The 17,174-nt window shown below is 46.2% G+C and overlaps 1 protein-coding gene across 3 annotated transcripts in view; it reads left to right on the top strand.

Annotated features, from left to right (window-relative positions):
- Positions 1-17,174, top strand: part of FLT4 (fms related receptor tyrosine kinase 4) — a 462,865-nt gene that overhangs the window by 138,535 nt on the left and 307,156 nt on the right. For all 3 annotated transcript variants that reach the window (XM_086931324.1, XM_086931325.1, XM_086931323.1), the window contains exon 2: positions 6,251-6,344. In XM_086931324.1, coding sequence (XP_086787450.1) covers positions 6,251-6,344 — 94 coding nt within the window. The remainder of the gene's footprint in view (positions 1-6,250; positions 6,345-17,174) is intronic.

Consider the following 17,174-nt stretch of genomic DNA (forward strand, 5'->3'; position numbering starts at 1 on the left):
GTTTACTGTATTCTTCCATGAACTCCCTTTCTGTAAATATGTTTTTAAATCTGGTTCGTATATCCTCACATTTGCTGTGCATTCGAAGATCGAGGTCAAATGTCAAGCGCTATCTTCTGAGGGTGCTTCTTTACTTTTCTTTCTTTGACTTCAAAGTGAGAGGATTTATGAGACAATCTTGCTGGGTACTGGGGGTAGAAAACTGTTTTTATCTAGCACATCACAACATTTAATTGAACTGTGTAAGTATTCCAGAATATATCTGAATTAGAAACACAAATGTAGCACATTTCTTGTTATTTCTGAATTGTACTGGAAACTAATACTTTAATATGAGCCAAACAATTCATTACACTAGGTGTTGCAATTTCAACACATTTTCGTTTGTGCACTGCATGATTTTATTAGTAAAACTGTATGTTTGTGCAGATGTAATGGTCATTTTAATTTAAAATGCGTTGTCTATAATGGCGGTGTGCAACCATACTATGCATAGTCTGCTCTACACCACTCCACTCTGCTCTGCACCACTAAATACCACTGCACTCTACTCTGCACCACTCCACTTTACACCACTCCAGGCCAATGCTGCGTACACCACTCTACGCCATTGCAATATATGCCACTTCACGCTATGCCTCTCTACTCTACCCTGTAGCACTCTACTCGTTGTCAATGCACTATTCATCACTCTACTCTTTGCCACTGCACTCTATACCACTCCAGTCTAGGCCACACCAATCAACTCTGCATAACTCCACTCTACCCCACTGTACTCTATGCTGCTCTGCAACACTGCAGTCTACGCCACTGCACTCTATGCCAATGCGCTTTACTCTGTAACACTCAACTCTATGCTAATTCACTGTACACCACTCTAATCTTCTCTGTACCACTGAACTCTATGCCAGTGCACTCCACGCCACTTTACTCTACCCCACTTAATGCAACTGCACTCTAATCTGTACCACTCTACTCTATGCCACTGCACTCTATTCTGAAACAATCTACTCTACGCCACTCTACTCCACTCCACGCAACTCATCTGCATGCCACTGCACTCTTTGCTACTCTACTCGCAACCACTGCACTTTACGCCAGTGCACCTTACACAACTGCACTGTATGTCACTGCACTCTATACCACTGTATTTTATTCTGCATCACTGTACTCTATGTCACTCCTCTCTACGCCACTCCATACCACTGGATTCTGATACTCTACTCTGCAACACTGTACTCTCCGCCACTGAACTCTACACCACTTTACCCTGCACTACTCAACTCTATGCCACTGCACTCTACGGCACAATACTCTACTCTGCACCAATGTATGCTACTCTACTCTGCACCACTCTACACCACTGCATTCTATGCCACTCAGCTCTTCTCTGCACACTATGCCACTTCACTACATGCCTCTCAATTTTACTCTGCTCGAATGCCTTCTGCATCACTCAACTCTACGCCACTCCACTCTGCACCACTCTACGCTACTCTAGTCTATGCCACTGAACTCTACCCTACTTGGCGCCACTCTACTCTGCGCAACTCCACTCCACTCTCCACCACTGCTCTCTACTATGCACCACGCTAATCTACGCCACTACATCCTACGTCGCTGCATAGTGTGCTAATGAATTCAGTGCCACTGCACTCTACCCACTGCACTCTACCCACAATACTCTACACCAATGCACTCTACAGCAGTCCACTCTACACTATGCCACACCAGTATCTGCCACTCTATGTGACTCCACACTATGCCACTCCAAAAGCCGAGACTCTCTGCCACTCCACTCTACAACACTGTACTCCACTCTTCACCATTCCACTCTATGACACTCCATGCATCTCTCCTGTACGCCACTAACTTAAAAAAAAAAAATACACCTTTCCCAACGGCCCGGAGACGCCAGCAGTCATTGAACGCAGCGCCCGTCACGTAACGTAACCTACAAAAGGGAATACGGATAAAAGAATTATCGAACCCGAAAACACGACAGATAGCTTACGAAGAGGCGGTCGAATGCGTCGGCTCTATATTTAATCTTGAACCGTTTCCGAAAAGGGAGAAATATTGATTACAGCGCTCCAGTTTTATTTTGAAGCCCTGGAACGTCATCAAACTGAATATTTTACATATCTTCACGACTCTGCTAGTCTTTTTATCTGCAGTTTTATCTGACTCACATACGATGCAGTTTCTGAAATATGGACTAAACCTTGATTAGAGTCCCACACTGCAATGGATTCTTACATTTCTTTTTAGAATTTTTGCAACAATTATACCATTGTTTGAAGTATCGCCAATTACAGAAAGATTAAAAGCGACCAGCTATTAATATAGATTGTGGCTCCTGAAGAAGGCGTTTTTTCAGCACGCCGAAACGCGCGTCGAGAGTATTAATTTGCCACTTTTTTCGCCAATTTTTTAATGATTGTGTAGAACATTAATTATTATGTTTTTTATGTAATAATTTTTATGTAATGTTGATATATGTTTATATGTTATATAATGTTCTTTTCATTTAACATTAATGTATTGTAATATTTGTTTTTATACTTGAAAAACTATTAAAAGTGGCATATATACTTTTTTTAAATAACTTGTTAGAATTCCTTCTTGCAACTACCCCCATTATTATGTTATGATTCTATGTACACATTTGTTTTGTCCCTGAAACACGAACTATCAAACTTAATCAGGGGGTCCTTGTTATTTGCATTATATACGCCACTAACTTTTAGCCATGCTGAACAGCAGCCATGCTAATGTATAACATGGCTAAAACACATTGGCAAGCCAATAGCTCTTGGAAAGGCAAGACCTATTTGCTTTGCCAATGCTTGTTCCTATAAGTGCGGATCAGAGATCGAGAGAAAGAGTTGTTGCTATGAAGAGGACGTTGTTGGGGCCCACAACACTTCGGATGTGTACCCATTGGCTACAGAGTGATGAAGATGACATTTTTGCCCCCTCCCTGTGCTTCGGGTATCCTGCACAAGCTGCAGGGTAACCCGGTACTTGTAAAGCTGAACTAATCACCCCTAAGGGTCTCAAGGCACTGGGGGCCATCGGGGAGATTAAGTGAGCTACTGCTCAGAGTCACATGATGGTGTGCTGAGCTGAGCTGCCACCGGTGCTGGGGATCGATCCATGACCCCTGTGCCCCCGAGTCTGCTGCCCTGATCACTGCGCCACACCTCTCCCACAGTGATGATGGTGATACAGAGGAAGTTGTCCCCCTCACCAATACTTTGGGTTTGCACCCATATACTTCAAGGTGATGATGATAATGATAAGCTATCATCCCCGCCCGCGCGTGCTTCTGATTTGCATTCGAAGACTTCAGGGTGATGATGATGAACAGAAGTTGTCAGCCCCCCTGTGCTTCGGGTTTGCAGTCATAGTCTTCTGTGATCTAATGTAATTATTGTGTGGCCCCAGTGCCTCCTTTAGATATTTTCCCGGGGGGCCTCCTGGGGGGCTTGTGTGATGCTGTCCAGATCCTCCCTCAGTGACTCACAAAGGCCCGGAAACCTCAGCACACATAAGACACAGACACCCCCAGCCTGATCTAAACTCTAACCCTATCTTGTCCACAGTGTGTGTGGCAGGGTGAGGGTCGAGGCAGACAAGGCCCGAGGAATAACTGCACTTCATGGCGCATAGTTACACTGGGTGATGACCTGGCTATATATCTTGTCACTACAACTCATAGTGCGTGTATTTATAAAGGATCATTAATGTATACTTGAAAACACCCTCCGAGAGGAGGGGCTGGGGGTCCTGCGCTGCACCCCCTGGGGATCCTCCAGGGGCGCTCTTCCCAGGAGGGGAGCTGTGCTGTTTGCCTCATAGGCACAGAGTAGCCGGAGGTGGTAACTGGTGGCTCTCACTCTGGATGGTGTAGACGTTAATAGGATGGGTCAAGTTGACACACTGATTTACACACGAGGTACAGTCCCGGCGTCAGCCAGAACAATCGTGATTTTGAGCAAATCAAGTCATGTCCGTGGGTTTGAAATTGGAATTATTTGCAAATGGTCGATGTAAAAACTGTGCAAATATGTGTCGAATGAAAAAACCACAGGGGCTGTATTACATAACACAGGGACTGTATTACATAAACTGCCGCTGGTGCGCAACGGGCGTTTGCGCCTGCTTTGCGCGCCCCTCTGAGCAATTTGGTGTGACAGAAGGGGCCGCAGTCGCTTGTTCAGCCCCGTTGGTGATACCAATAACACTGGCACACATAAAGCGCCAGCGCTATCTTCAAGGTGGTGTTGTCTTATTTGCATGGCGACGTGCCCCATGCAAATGAGGGAATCCCTTTGCCTCTGCGCCCTCGCCTTATTACCGCGTCATATGACAAACGCGGGCGCAGAGACAAAGAAGGCCTCTGAGAGCAGCCCTCTGTAATGGGTGGTAAAGGGGGTTTATGGACCCCAGACATCCCCTTGCAGGCCTGCAAGGAGGTCTCTATTCCCCTTTAAAAGTGCAGGCGGTTGCCGCCTGCACAGTGAAACATAGAGCGATTTAAAGCAGCCGCTCCGTATTTCACGTGAATGCGCTGCCCCCAGGGCAGCACGAGTTCCTGGCTGCCCTGGGAGCTGCACATTCCCAATAATGCAGCGCATTTTCCTTCATTGCACCTGGCACACCTTTTTAGTGGTGCACCAGGCGTAATGAAGGAAAACGCGCCGCATGTGTAATGCAACCCCTGATAGTTGTTCTGCCTTGCACTGTCGCAATCATTATCAGCCCTTCCCGTCCTAGCCTGGTCTCTAATCCTGCCTCAGGAGGACCCTGTGCGCATTACTGTTCAATTTGTATTGCCTCATGTTAAAGAGAAATGAGAAATAGCTGTAACGTGTAACTCTCCTCCCCGTGGCTAGACCTGTGCCGCATCAAATGCCATAACAACATAATTCGTAGGTTTGGTTTCCCAGGATATTCGCAGCAAAGTGCAAACATGGTTATTGCCTATAGCTTTATCATCTCATTCATTCCCCACAGTTTTCTACCAAGGTCACAGAGTCCCCAGAGCAACCTCTGGCCAAGAATGCTCCTAGAATTATGCACCTGCCTGGGCACAGGTGGTCTGCTGGTCAAGGGATGAATTCTAGGCTAGGCTCCCCACCTTTGCACTTGCAGCACAGACACAAGAGCTGCTGCCCACGCCTGGTCTGCTATTCGAAAACAACCGCATCTCTCTCTCCACAAGGGTCTTGTTCAGCCATTGGGCACAACTGCATCCTGTCATGGCCTGCACTTTCCTAGAACTAGCCCATAGAATTCACCTAGAGGTGGTGCCAAATTACTGCAAATGCTCCAAAAAGTGCTTTTTCAGTGGAGTGCACCTGTAGGCAAATGCTATTTATCTCATAGCACTGCAGATCGGTGCTCTGTTCCTACATCACGTCTGTGCGGATCAGAAGGGAGGCCGCGGCTCCTTTTTCACCCTCCGTTCTGAACTCTGGCATTCCAGTGTTCACTCTCTTGTCTCAAGCTGTTGGTGTGTTGGGCTGCGCATGCTGCATAGTTTCACCACCACAGACCACTTTTATGCAAGAACGGGTCCTTGGTTTCCATTAGGAACTGCGCAGTAATCTATTAATTTGTGTGTATGTAGAGAATCTGGTGTTTACTTACTGGGTGAGTAGGTCCGAGCTTCGGTCACTGAGGCTTCTGAAATGTGTGGTGGGGGATATTTGACACGAGTTGGAACTTTATTCAGAAAAAATAACAATATCTATTCCCACAAGAGAGGGTCAAATATCACATTGACCTCTTGTCTGCCTCTCACTCATCCAGTACAATGTAATATGTTTGCTCTTTTTCATTTCCTTGTTATTTTAATTAAATCAGGGCTGTGTCTGAGTTATTAATGCTTGTGGCCGATGTCCAGAAAGTGTCGCCCGCTCCAATCAGGACACGTAAGGATGTTTTGTGAACGGGGCCCCAGCAACTCAATGAAAAAATAGAGCCAGTGTGATAACAGCCAAGAAATAGTGTCTGGGAGGGCCAAGCTTAAAATGAAACATGACCCTAGCAACGCAGAGTGCAGGGCGGTCTTCCCCAATGTTGACACAGGTGCAACATTTTGGGGGTCTCGTAAATCTCTTGTGGGGGACTTCATCTTTAATTTGCAAACCTGCTGCTGATGTGCAATGAGCCCTGTTGGTTTGGCAAAGAGGCCTGGACAGCATCTGCATTACTCCCTTTGTTCTGTCTTTTTATGTAGGCCTGGCGCACGGATACACCATGACCCCACCCACGATCAGTGCTGCCAAGGAGATGGTCATTGATGCCAAGGATACGCTGTCTATTACATGCAGGTAAGTCTTTGTGCTGGGCGGGGAGTGCTGCTGGGGGTCTGCAGACTGGCATCACCCGTAGCCTGGATAGGCACCAGGGAAGTGTGCATCAAGCTGGCTTTTCCCCCGTTGGCCTACTGTACAGAGAAGACGTAAAGACAGGACGGGGTTCAGCAAGGCCCGTACAGCAGGGGAAGCCTCAATCAAATGTGCAGGGTATAGCCTGACATGTGAATGACTCTGCTCCAGCCCTATGGCCTTGCAAAAATATCGGCCAATAGGACAATCTCCCAGTTTCCTATTTGCATGATCTACCTATGCTATTTATGAGATGTCAGGATCTTTCTGGGACTAGATACTGCCCTATTGACTTTGCGCTGTGTGTATTAGATCTTTTGGTAGAAACGTTTGTGGAAAAATACACTTTTAATGAAAAAGAGATTTCAATATTGATAACATTTGATACGTTTTTTAGACAAAATCCTTTTTGACTGAAAGCAAAATAAAATGTGAGCCCTTTTGTAACCCACAGTTATTTGGCTACTCAGCCCATAGATTTACAAGCACTGGTAATTGCACACAAATTAGTTATGGCTGAACTTATTTATTTATTAGCTTTTTTCTACTGCAGAGCACGAACTTGGCCAAAGGGCATTAAAGTGCTTTACAATAGAAGAATAATTCAATGTGGGATAACAATCAAAGGGTATCACGCATTACATTATGACGCATCATGGTCTTACGTCGTGATACAATTATGTGTTCCTTACAACAGATACCTTTACAATGCTAGCCTTTACAATGCACTGTTGTATCTTTTTTTAAAAATTTTACATAAAATTTGATATATATATTCCACCAAATGCCACAAACGCTGCTGAACAACTTGCGGGTGGGTGTAACAAAAGAAAAAACCCGGCACTCCTCAAGTTTCACGTAAACGCAAATGTGGTACATTGTTTTACACCAACAAACACCAGGATGATAAAAGATTCCTCCTACCGTATTTCAGGAAACCACGAACGTTATTTCATAGGTCATTCATTTATAGATTGACTTGTGATAACATAGAAGGAAAAAACAAGGGACTGGCACATGGATATTGTACAAGACAGTCATACAACAAGTTTTTGCATAAAAGGCATAATGGTCCAGTCCTTGTCGTGAAGAAAACCGATCACAGCTAACGCGCATTTTGTCACCACCGTGACTTGAGGGTGGGTGCCTCCGTCATAACTGCAGCCTTCAGGAAAACATTAACCACCAAATTCCCATACCAGGAAATCACAGAGCACTCTGCGGTTCACAGTCTTCACTTTAATTTGGCAGACGCGTTTCAGCAATTGTGCCTTTCTCAATGCTATAGTGTTCCCATTAACCATTTCTTTTTTGATTTCTGTAATTTTTTATTGTATATAAAAAAATATATATTTACATGGAGCATACATGAGTGGAGAAAAGAAAGAGGAGAGAGTGAAAGAAGAAAGGAAAGAAAAAAGAAAAAGAAGGCGCCGGGGGGGTGGGGGGGGGGGGGGGGGGTGTAGCAATATTGTCCTGCAATAGTTCGATCTTTGCAATGGTACGAGGGGTCGGATAGTTCGAATAGTCCAAAAAAGAATAAAGAAGAAGTCCGTTTTCCGAGTCTTGCTTGGCGTTGTCTTCTGTCACCCCTTTTGCACTGCCAGGTGGGTATAACGTCCCGGACGGTAGAGAGGATAGAGAGGGATAGAGGTAGGAAAAGAGATAGGGGAGTGTTCTTCCTAGCAGGTTTATTTTGTTAGAGTGTGGGTCCCTATAGTGTGTCCCTTGATGGATGTCCAGTGTCTAGTGTCTGCGCCTAGGGGGGCTTATGTGATGAAAGGTAGAGGTCCAGGGGCCCCCATATGTTTGATTGCCTGTGTGTTTTCGGTGAGTGTTTCGCTGTGATGTTATCTGCCCCTCTTAGGAAGGTGACCCAGTTGAGCCACGCCTGTGGTGTAGCTTTTGTGGTGTCTTTCCAGTTGCTTAGGATTATTTTGACTGCAGCCGTCAACAGTAGGTCGGTGAGGTCGCGGTCTTCTGTTGTTGTGATGAACGGGGATGCAAAGCCCAGGACTAGACTTGGGAAATCTATGTGTATGGCTACTCCAGTGATTTCATTGATAAGCTTCCCAGTTCTTTCCCAGAAGTCCTTGATCTGAGGACAGCTGAGTAGGAGATGCTCTAAGTCCCCCCTTCCACTGTCACAATTCCAGCATGTATCGCTCTCTCGGATCCCCAGGGTGGATAGGCGGGCCGGTGTCCAGTATGCCTTATGCACCAACCAGTATTTGGTCTGGTTTAGTGAAGCAGTTATCTTTTTTCTAGTGGTCGATCTCCATAGTTCTGCCTTTTCGGTCTCGCTTAGTTCCTTCCCTGCTAAAGTCCCCCAGAAGTTTGTGACCTTATCATTGAGTGTGGTGTTTTTGGGGCGTAGGGCTTTGTACAGGTGTGCTATTTGGTGTCCTAGTATGTTGAGATTGGCTGCAAGCTGTAGGAGCGAAGGTGTCTGGCTGTTGAGGTTTGCCTTCCTAATTGCTACTTTTATTTTCAGGAAGTTGTATAGTTCTATGTTTTGCAGGTTGTGCGATTCCTTGAGTGTATCAAAAGTTGTGTTCTCGCCCTGTCTTTGAAGGTCTTGGGCCGTGGATATACCATGTCCATACCACACAGGCATGTCTAGAACCTTATCTCTGTATTTTAAAATGGGGTTGTGCCAGAGGGATTCAAATTGGCCTCCCCTGATGCTTGTTGTCAGTACTCTGTCGACGCTCAGAAGAGCTGTCTTTGTGTTCTTGAGGACGGGGTTATCCTTCACTGCTGGGTGTCGTGTGGCTGTTAGGAGGGTTATAGGGTTCATGCCTTTTAGTAGTCCGCGCTCGAATGATAGCCATGCTGGGGTGTAATCCTGTCTTGGGTCTAGCCAGTGTAGCCCCTGTCTAGCTATGCATGCCGTCTGGAATCGTTTGAAATTCGTTATGTTCAGGCCGCCCTGATCTTTTGATAGCCTTAGCTTATGTAGGCTTATTCTGTTTTTTTTCCCCTCCATAGGAAGCTGTTCAGTATCTTGTCGAGTGTCTTGTGGAAGCCCTCTGTGTTAGTCAGTGGGAGCATGGTTAGCATATAGTTAACCATCGGTGTCAGCATCATTTTTATTGCTTCTATCCTTCCCCACCATGTTGCGAACTTGGGGGACCACCCTTCTACTTTGTCCTTAATTTTCTGTATTGTTGCGTGTTCGTTATGTTCTAGTGTCATTCTTAGGTCTCTCTCAAAGAGGATACCCAGATATTTTATGGGTTTCGGTTGCCATGTTAGTCCTGACGTTCCTAATACTGTTCTTGTTGTGTGGATGTTTAAAGGTTTGCACTCAGATTTGTCTCTGTTGAGTTTGTACCCCGAGACCTGGGCGTAATTGTCAATGGTGTCAGTCAGTGCTTTTATGGATCTCTCTGGGTCTTCTGTGACTATTAGTACGTCGTCCGCGTACGCCGCTAGCTTGAAAGTTTCTCCCCCTATTGGTATCCCTGCAATATCCGCATTAGTTCTGATCATCGTGAGGAGCGGTTCTATGGCTAGTAGGAATAGGGCTGGTGACAAAGGGCATCCTTGTCTGGTTCCCCTTCCCAAGTTGAGTATGTTTGATGTGCCCCCGTTGACCACCACCCTTGCTTTGGGGTCCTCGTAAAGGGCCATCACCATCTTCCTGTAGTTTGGACCTAGCCCGAATTTACCCATACACTGATCTAGGAAGGGCCATGAGACTCTGTCGAAGGCTTTCTCAGCGTCTAGGGCTATCATGACTGCTGCGTTGTCGCTTCGGGAGGAGTGGTTAATTATGTGGCAAAGAAGTCTCGTGTTGTCGTGTGACATACGGTTTTTAAGGTAGCCTACTTGCGAGTTGTGTATGAGTTTTGGAAGGTATGCGTTGAGTCTATTGGCCAGTATTTTTTCGTAGATCTTGCAGTCCACATTTATGAGGGAGATCGGTCTAAAGTTCTTCGCCTCTGTTGTGTCTTTCCCTTCCTTGGGTATCACTATTATGTTTGCCTCAGCCATTGAGGGTGTCATGTGTCCGCTCTGGGCGCATGCTGTGAATACCTCCTTCATTGTGTGTTTGAGTATGTTTAGGTATTGCTTATAGAAGCCAGCTGTGAAACCATCTGGCCCCGGTGCCTTGTTATCTTTGAGGCTTTGTGTGGCTTTCTCTATCTCATCCCCGGTTATGGTCATTTCCAGGATGTCTCGTTCTTGGACCGACAGTGTGGGTGTGGTTATGTTCTTTAGTAACTCTTTTCCCCCGTCCTCATTCAGTGTTTCATCATTGGTGTACAGTCCCTCATAAAAGTCCCTGAAGACTTCTAGGATGTCTTTGTTCGATGTTTGGGATATGCCGTGTTTGTCTTTGATGGCTCCTATCGTGTGGCGTTTCTGCTTCCCTCTCAGGTAGGATGCTAGGTTTTTTCCCGCTTTGTTTGCGGTACATAGGTTAATAGATTTATATTTATTGATCCAAGTGCCTGCTCTCTCGCTCAGTATTCTGTTCAGTTCGTACTTTAATTTAGTCAGGTTTGTGAGTGTGTTCTTGTCCTCTATTCTGGCTATGTGGCTGTTCTCAAGTTTTTTAATTTCTTTCTCTAGTTCTGCAATTCTCTTGTTCCTGTCTTTGTTCATCCTACCCTTGACTGTCATGACTGTTCCCCGGATGGTGGCCTTCAGGGCGTCCCATAGGACTTCCCTGCTTGTGTTTGGTTTGTCGTTCATTAGTAGGTATTCTTTTATCGCCTCCTCTATCTTGGCTTTCGCCGGGGCGTGTTGGAGCAGGCTGTCATCAAATCGCCAACTGCGGGTTGGCTTGTCGTTGTGCTTGCCCGATAGAGTTAAGCTTATGTGTGAGTGGTCCGATACTGTTCTGGGTCCTATTTCTGTGTGGTCTATGAGGTGGGTATGTGTTTCTGACATTAGGATGTAATCTATTCGGCTATATGAGTTGTGTGGGTTGGAGTAGAATGTGTACTCCCTGGCATCTGGGTTGCTTATGCGCCAAGGGTCTCTTAGTCTTAGTTTGGAGCAGAGATTCTTAAGGATGTGGGGATTGCTTGTTGATTGGCTTGGTCTATATGGATGCTTATCAATTGCTGGGTCCAGGACTTGGTTCATATCCCCTGCGACGATCAGCAGATCTCCTAGCGGTAGTGAGTACAGTTGTGCACCCACCCCCTCCCAGAATGATCTGTCGTCACTGTTGGGTCCATATATGTTAGCTACATGGAATGTCTCCCCCGCTCTTCTGAGTGTCGTTATAAGCATTCTCCCTTGCGTGTCTGCTTGAGAGTCTACAACTTCTATTTTGGAGTGTTTGCTTACAATTGTTACTACCCCATTCTTCTTATTCTGTGCTGGTGAGCCCTGCACCTCACCTATCCAATTGGCCCCTATGCGGCTGATGTCTTCTGCTTGTAATCTCGTTTCTTGGAGCACATATATGTCACTCTTAAGTTTCCTAAGGTGTTCGAGCACTTTCCTCCTTTTCACCGGGCTATTCAGACCCTTGACGTTTAGGGACACTATTTTAATGTCAGACGCTATGCTACTCTGGTTGCTGTTTGTCATTTAAACTGCTCTGTTTTCCGCATTTGCAGTGGCCTTCCTCTGCGTCTTTTCGGTCTCTGAGTTGTGTGTGGGACCATCCCCCTTCTCCTGCGTGTACTGCTCCCCCATGTGAGTGTAGAGAGAAAGATAAAGTATAGAGAAGACAGATGATAGTAAGTAGGCCGATGTATGTGCTCCCCGCTCCCCCCGGTTCCTTCGCTCCCTCTCCCCCGCCCGTCCCTCCCGCCTCCCCCCCTCCCTTACTTGCTGAGTGGGTGTGCGACGACAAAGTTCCTTCGCTCCGCGTCTTTTCCCTGAGGTAGAGTTAGTTTCCTTCCTTGGTGTAGCTTGATTTGAGGTGAAAATGAGACCAAGGACAGAGCAAGGCACCGTACTCTGCTACCGCTTGATTGTCTCGTTCAGATAGTGCCTTGGTTGACCTTGGGTTTGTTGTACTCGCTGCCGGCTGCTAGCTGCTGGAAGACCTTGATCCATAGTCCTGGATCTGCAGTCGGGTTCTTCATTCTAATTATAGTACCTTTTATTTCCCGTCTTGGGTTTAATGAGGTAGATATGTTTTCTTGTGCCATTTGGTGGTTTTGTTCCTTTTCTTTTTCCTTTGGCGTATATAGTGTTCCCTTATTCAGCGTGTGCGTTCTCATCCGGTGAGGCGCTTCTTTTCGCCGCTCCTGGGCTTCTGTTATCCTCCATCTCTTCCACGGGTGGGCCATGTGGACGGTCGTCTAGGTCCGTCAGCTCCGCATCCCTGAGGGGAAACTAACACGCCAAACCAGCCAATTCCAACAACAAAGCAGAGAAACAAGCAGGGGAAAACTCCTGGCAGCAGGAAAGCCGACCAGAAGCAAGGAAAACAGCCACAGTGCCGAGAGAGCAGCTCTAGAACTTTGCCGAGAGCTACAACAACAAGAACTCAAGATGGCGCCCTGAGCTTGCTGAGACAACAGCAAAGCAGCTACTGTACAACAGACCGACTTTGAAGCAAGCAGAGAGGAGCGCAAAAAAGAAAGAACACCGTACCCACGGAAAGGCTAAAACGGAGAGGTACAGCAAGCATTTTGTGGTCGAGAGCACTCACTGCAGAAGCGCCACGGCAAACATCCCCGCCTCCGTACAAATAAGGCATACACGCAGCGAGGTAAGCCCGCCAGACCAGCAACCCCTCCAGTGAATCGAAGTGGTGTGCCTATCGGGAGGATCGGCACCGGCACCGGCACCGGAAGCGACAGGAGTGAAGGCGCCATTACCGGAAGTCTTCTCCAACTCCAACCCCAGGCGGAAGACCCGGACCAGAAGCGGAAGAGCGTCAACGATCAGCGCCGGAAGGTCCTGCATGAGCAGGGAAACTGAAGGGGAAACAGATCGGTAGGTCGCGCGCCAGCCCTCCCGAGATGCGGAGCAGCTGAGGAGAGCACGGAAGACGCCAGATCAAGTGGCGCGGAGGTGGAGGTATAATTGCCGGCAGTGCGAGCGAGCGAGGCGGCGCAGAGCAAAGAAAAGCAACAACGGAGAGGGGAAAAAATCAAAAACAAAATAAAGATAAAAAAGAAACAGCGCGAGTACAGCGCAAACTGCACCAAGAGGCGGGATGTTCACAGTGAGGCCGGAATACCCAACGAAGGGCACGCAGCCACACAACAAACACTACAAAGCAGCAGTCAGCAGGTCAGGACGCAGGCAGCTGCAGCAAGCGGAGCCGGGCGGGGGACTGAGGGGGAGCCCAGAAGCACGCCAAAGAGCACGCCAAGGAGCACACGAAGCAAAGGGCGAGAACCCTAAAAGAGTACACGCAACGCAAGCCTAAGCCGAGAAGAGGTCAGAGGGGTCAAAGGGAGGCCGAAGATAACGTCACAACAAAGGGCAGGGCCAAGACCCCTAAAGGCACACAGAGCAAGTGCGCAATACACAGGAGAGATAACAGGCAGGACCAGATAATAATAAACACAACCACCAGCCTACCCTCCTGAGCGCCAGACGCAAGTAAGCAGCCCCAGCGCCCGGAAGGCAAAGCAGCGGGACAGAACGCGAACGAGACAAGGCACACGCTGGCAGGTCTTAAGGCAAAGACCAGAACGAGGCACATCCGGGAGCCTAGCAGATATAGACTGCAAGGCATTTCGGTGACAACGTCAAAGGCGACAGACCTACCCAAGACGACCCTAGCGGAAGGGCGGCTAGGCAGCATCCTATCAAGGAGGGGCATTGTAACAATGGCAGGCAACGAGGGGAAAGCAGTTGGAGCTCAAAAAAAGCCGAAGATAGACAACCAAGGATCGCCTCTGAAAAACAACAAGAGCGAGACGGTCACCCTAGAAACGATCCTGCGGAGAGTAAACGAAGGGATCGAAGTGGGGAAAGATACAAAACTCAAGGTGGAGAACATGCAGCTTGAGATGGCGGCTATAAGAGCGGACCTCCACAAAACAAATACAAGAATTGAAGTGACAGAAGGCAGAATAAGCACAGTGGAAGACGAAACAAGGGATAACACCAAAGCCATAGCCAATCTGCAGAAAGTCACGAAAGCCATGCAAAAACAGCTAGCGGAGAAGGATGACAGGGCAAGAAGAGGCAACGTAAGGATCCTGGGAGTGCCGGAGGGGACAGAAGACAAGGCGGGATCATGCGCAGCAATGCTAGAGGAGATGATCCCCAAACTCACCGGCATCACATTTGACAGAAGGTTCGAGGTGCAAAAGGCATACAGAATACCAGCAGGAAAGCCAACAACAGGCAAGGGGCCGAGGGCAATAATCTGCAACCCGCTTAGACTAAGCCAAACAGACGCCATCTTCGCCTTTGCTAGAAAAAACCAGAACCTGAGATGGGAAGGTAGCAAGATTGTATTAACCCAAGACTACTCCAAACCAACGGTAGAGTCAAGAAAAGGATTCCTGGCACTCAGAGAGACACTACGCAGAAGAGGCGCCACCTTCAGCTTCGTCGGCCCTGCCAGATTCAAAGTAACAGACAAGTGGAAAACAATGATTTTTGAATGCCCGGAGGAACTAAGGAGATACCATTAACCATTTCAACACATTTAAAACACTCCTGTCTCCTCTTCATTGAAAAGTTGGCTGAAATGTAGCAGCAAATAGAAGAGAGGGGAGGTAAGGCTGCCGGCAGCAACTTACTGGTGCTCAAAAATTCCTATAGTGGCAAATAACTAGTTAAAGCAAAAAACAAAGTGTGACATCTGGGGGAATGTCCTCCTGCACTGAAGGTATAGTGAATAACATGCATGGAGAATGGATGATATGTTATTGAGCGAATGGATATTTAAAAACCACAGTTCACTCAACTTTTGGAACAGCAACATTTTCTCACAAGTCTTTTTAGATTAAATGGAGTCTTTACATCTATTATGTACTACTGCTTTCAAACAAATGTACTCCGTTCAATCACTTGCATCCATGTTTTTCAATCTCTCGAGCCTGCAAAGCCTGGTATATACATGCGTGGATCCTACTCTCAGAGATTATTAATTAGGGCCTCAGGGATTACCTGACACCTTAACATTTTAAGCCTGAAGAGTAAGTCCTCCAGTGGTTCTTCTGTTGCTCTGCTGTCATTCTGACCGAGTGAACAAGAGAGAGCCATCAAGCTTCACATTTCTCAGACAGTGTGTACATGGTCGGAGGGAAGTACGGCCTCCTATGCACGGCCTTTATACAGAACATTCGGCTTAAGGCAGATTGTGCCACACAAAGTTTGTAACCTGGACTGGTCACAGGAAGAGAGGGTGTGCTGTGATGTTGTGGTAGAACGAGGACAGGTCTATCTTTTTATGGGCAGAGTCTCCGGGGTCATGAAATTACAATCAATAACATTAAACTCATAGTTTGTGAATACCAAAAACACAGTAAACGTACACAAAAGTATACGTTTACCTTTATGCATCTAGCCTTATTTCTTTTTATGTTGTTTTGCTTTCGTTTTTGTTCCGCGCTGTGGTTTTCACTGCTCGTTTCCCATGGTCATTCCGTTTTACTTTTCGTCCTCTCTACTGCTACCTTTGATGCAGCATAAAAACACCAGCAGGCCACTGGATGTTAGCGGCTCTTTTAACAATGATTTCAAAATACATGAATGGCTTTGAGCTATCGCTATTAAGTAATCACTTGTTTAGTTTGTAACACAGTGCTTTTTTGGTAGTGCTTCATGATTTATAGGATGAATTGGGCAAGATGAAAATGTTTTATGCAAAAAATAAGGTGTGTTTTGAATTGTTTTATGTTTGCATGATAACGGGTTATCTAGAACATTCTACAGTGATTATATTGAAAACATTTATTTGTAGGTTTGGTCACTCCTATTGCGGTTCATCCTGCAGCTTAATGTGTACATTGTTGTAAAGATTACAGTACCAACCCATTCTATACAATAACAGGCCATACCATATCTTTCCATACCATACCATAGCGTACCATGCCATATCATACATACCATACCATACAATAAATGGCAGGCCATATCATTCCATTTCATACCATAACATATCATACCATGCCATACATACAATAAATGACAGGCCATATCATTCCATACCATATCATACCATGCAACAGTAAACAATGACAATCTATACCATATCATACCACACTATATAATGCAAGGTCATACCATAGTATACTATACAATAACAGTGATAGCATACTATGGCATTCCATACCATTTCATACCATCCCATACCATATCATCATTACCCCTACCATACCATAACATACTACACAGCAACAGGCCATACCATACAATGCCATACCAGAATATATACTGTACTATACTGTACTATACAACGACAGACCATACAATACCTTACCATATCACACCATAACATATCATACCGTGCCAACCCTGCCAAATATCCCAGGTCCTTGAGTAATGTGCTGCTCCATTCCAGGATTTTTCCTTTGAATCTTGGACATTTTAGAACAGTTTAATACATTATGAAACAGGAGAACAAGTCCCAAAATGCAAAGGAAAAAACTTGAATGAAAGCAGCACATCACGCATGGACCTGAGAAACTTGGCAACTATGCCATACCATAATATACAATGACAGGACATAACAAAACACAGCATACTATATAATGACAAGCCATACCATAACGTACCATGCTATACATTTAAAGGCCATACCATATCAAACCATCCATATCACACTATACAATGACAGGCCATGCCATACCATACCATACTATACAATGACAGGCCATACCACAT

Source organism: Lissotriton vulgaris, chromosome 7, assembly GCF_964263255.1.
Source record: "Lissotriton vulgaris chromosome 7, aLisVul1.2, whole genome shotgun sequence".
Lineage (NCBI taxonomy): Eukaryota > Metazoa > Chordata > Amphibia > Caudata > Salamandridae > Lissotriton > Lissotriton vulgaris.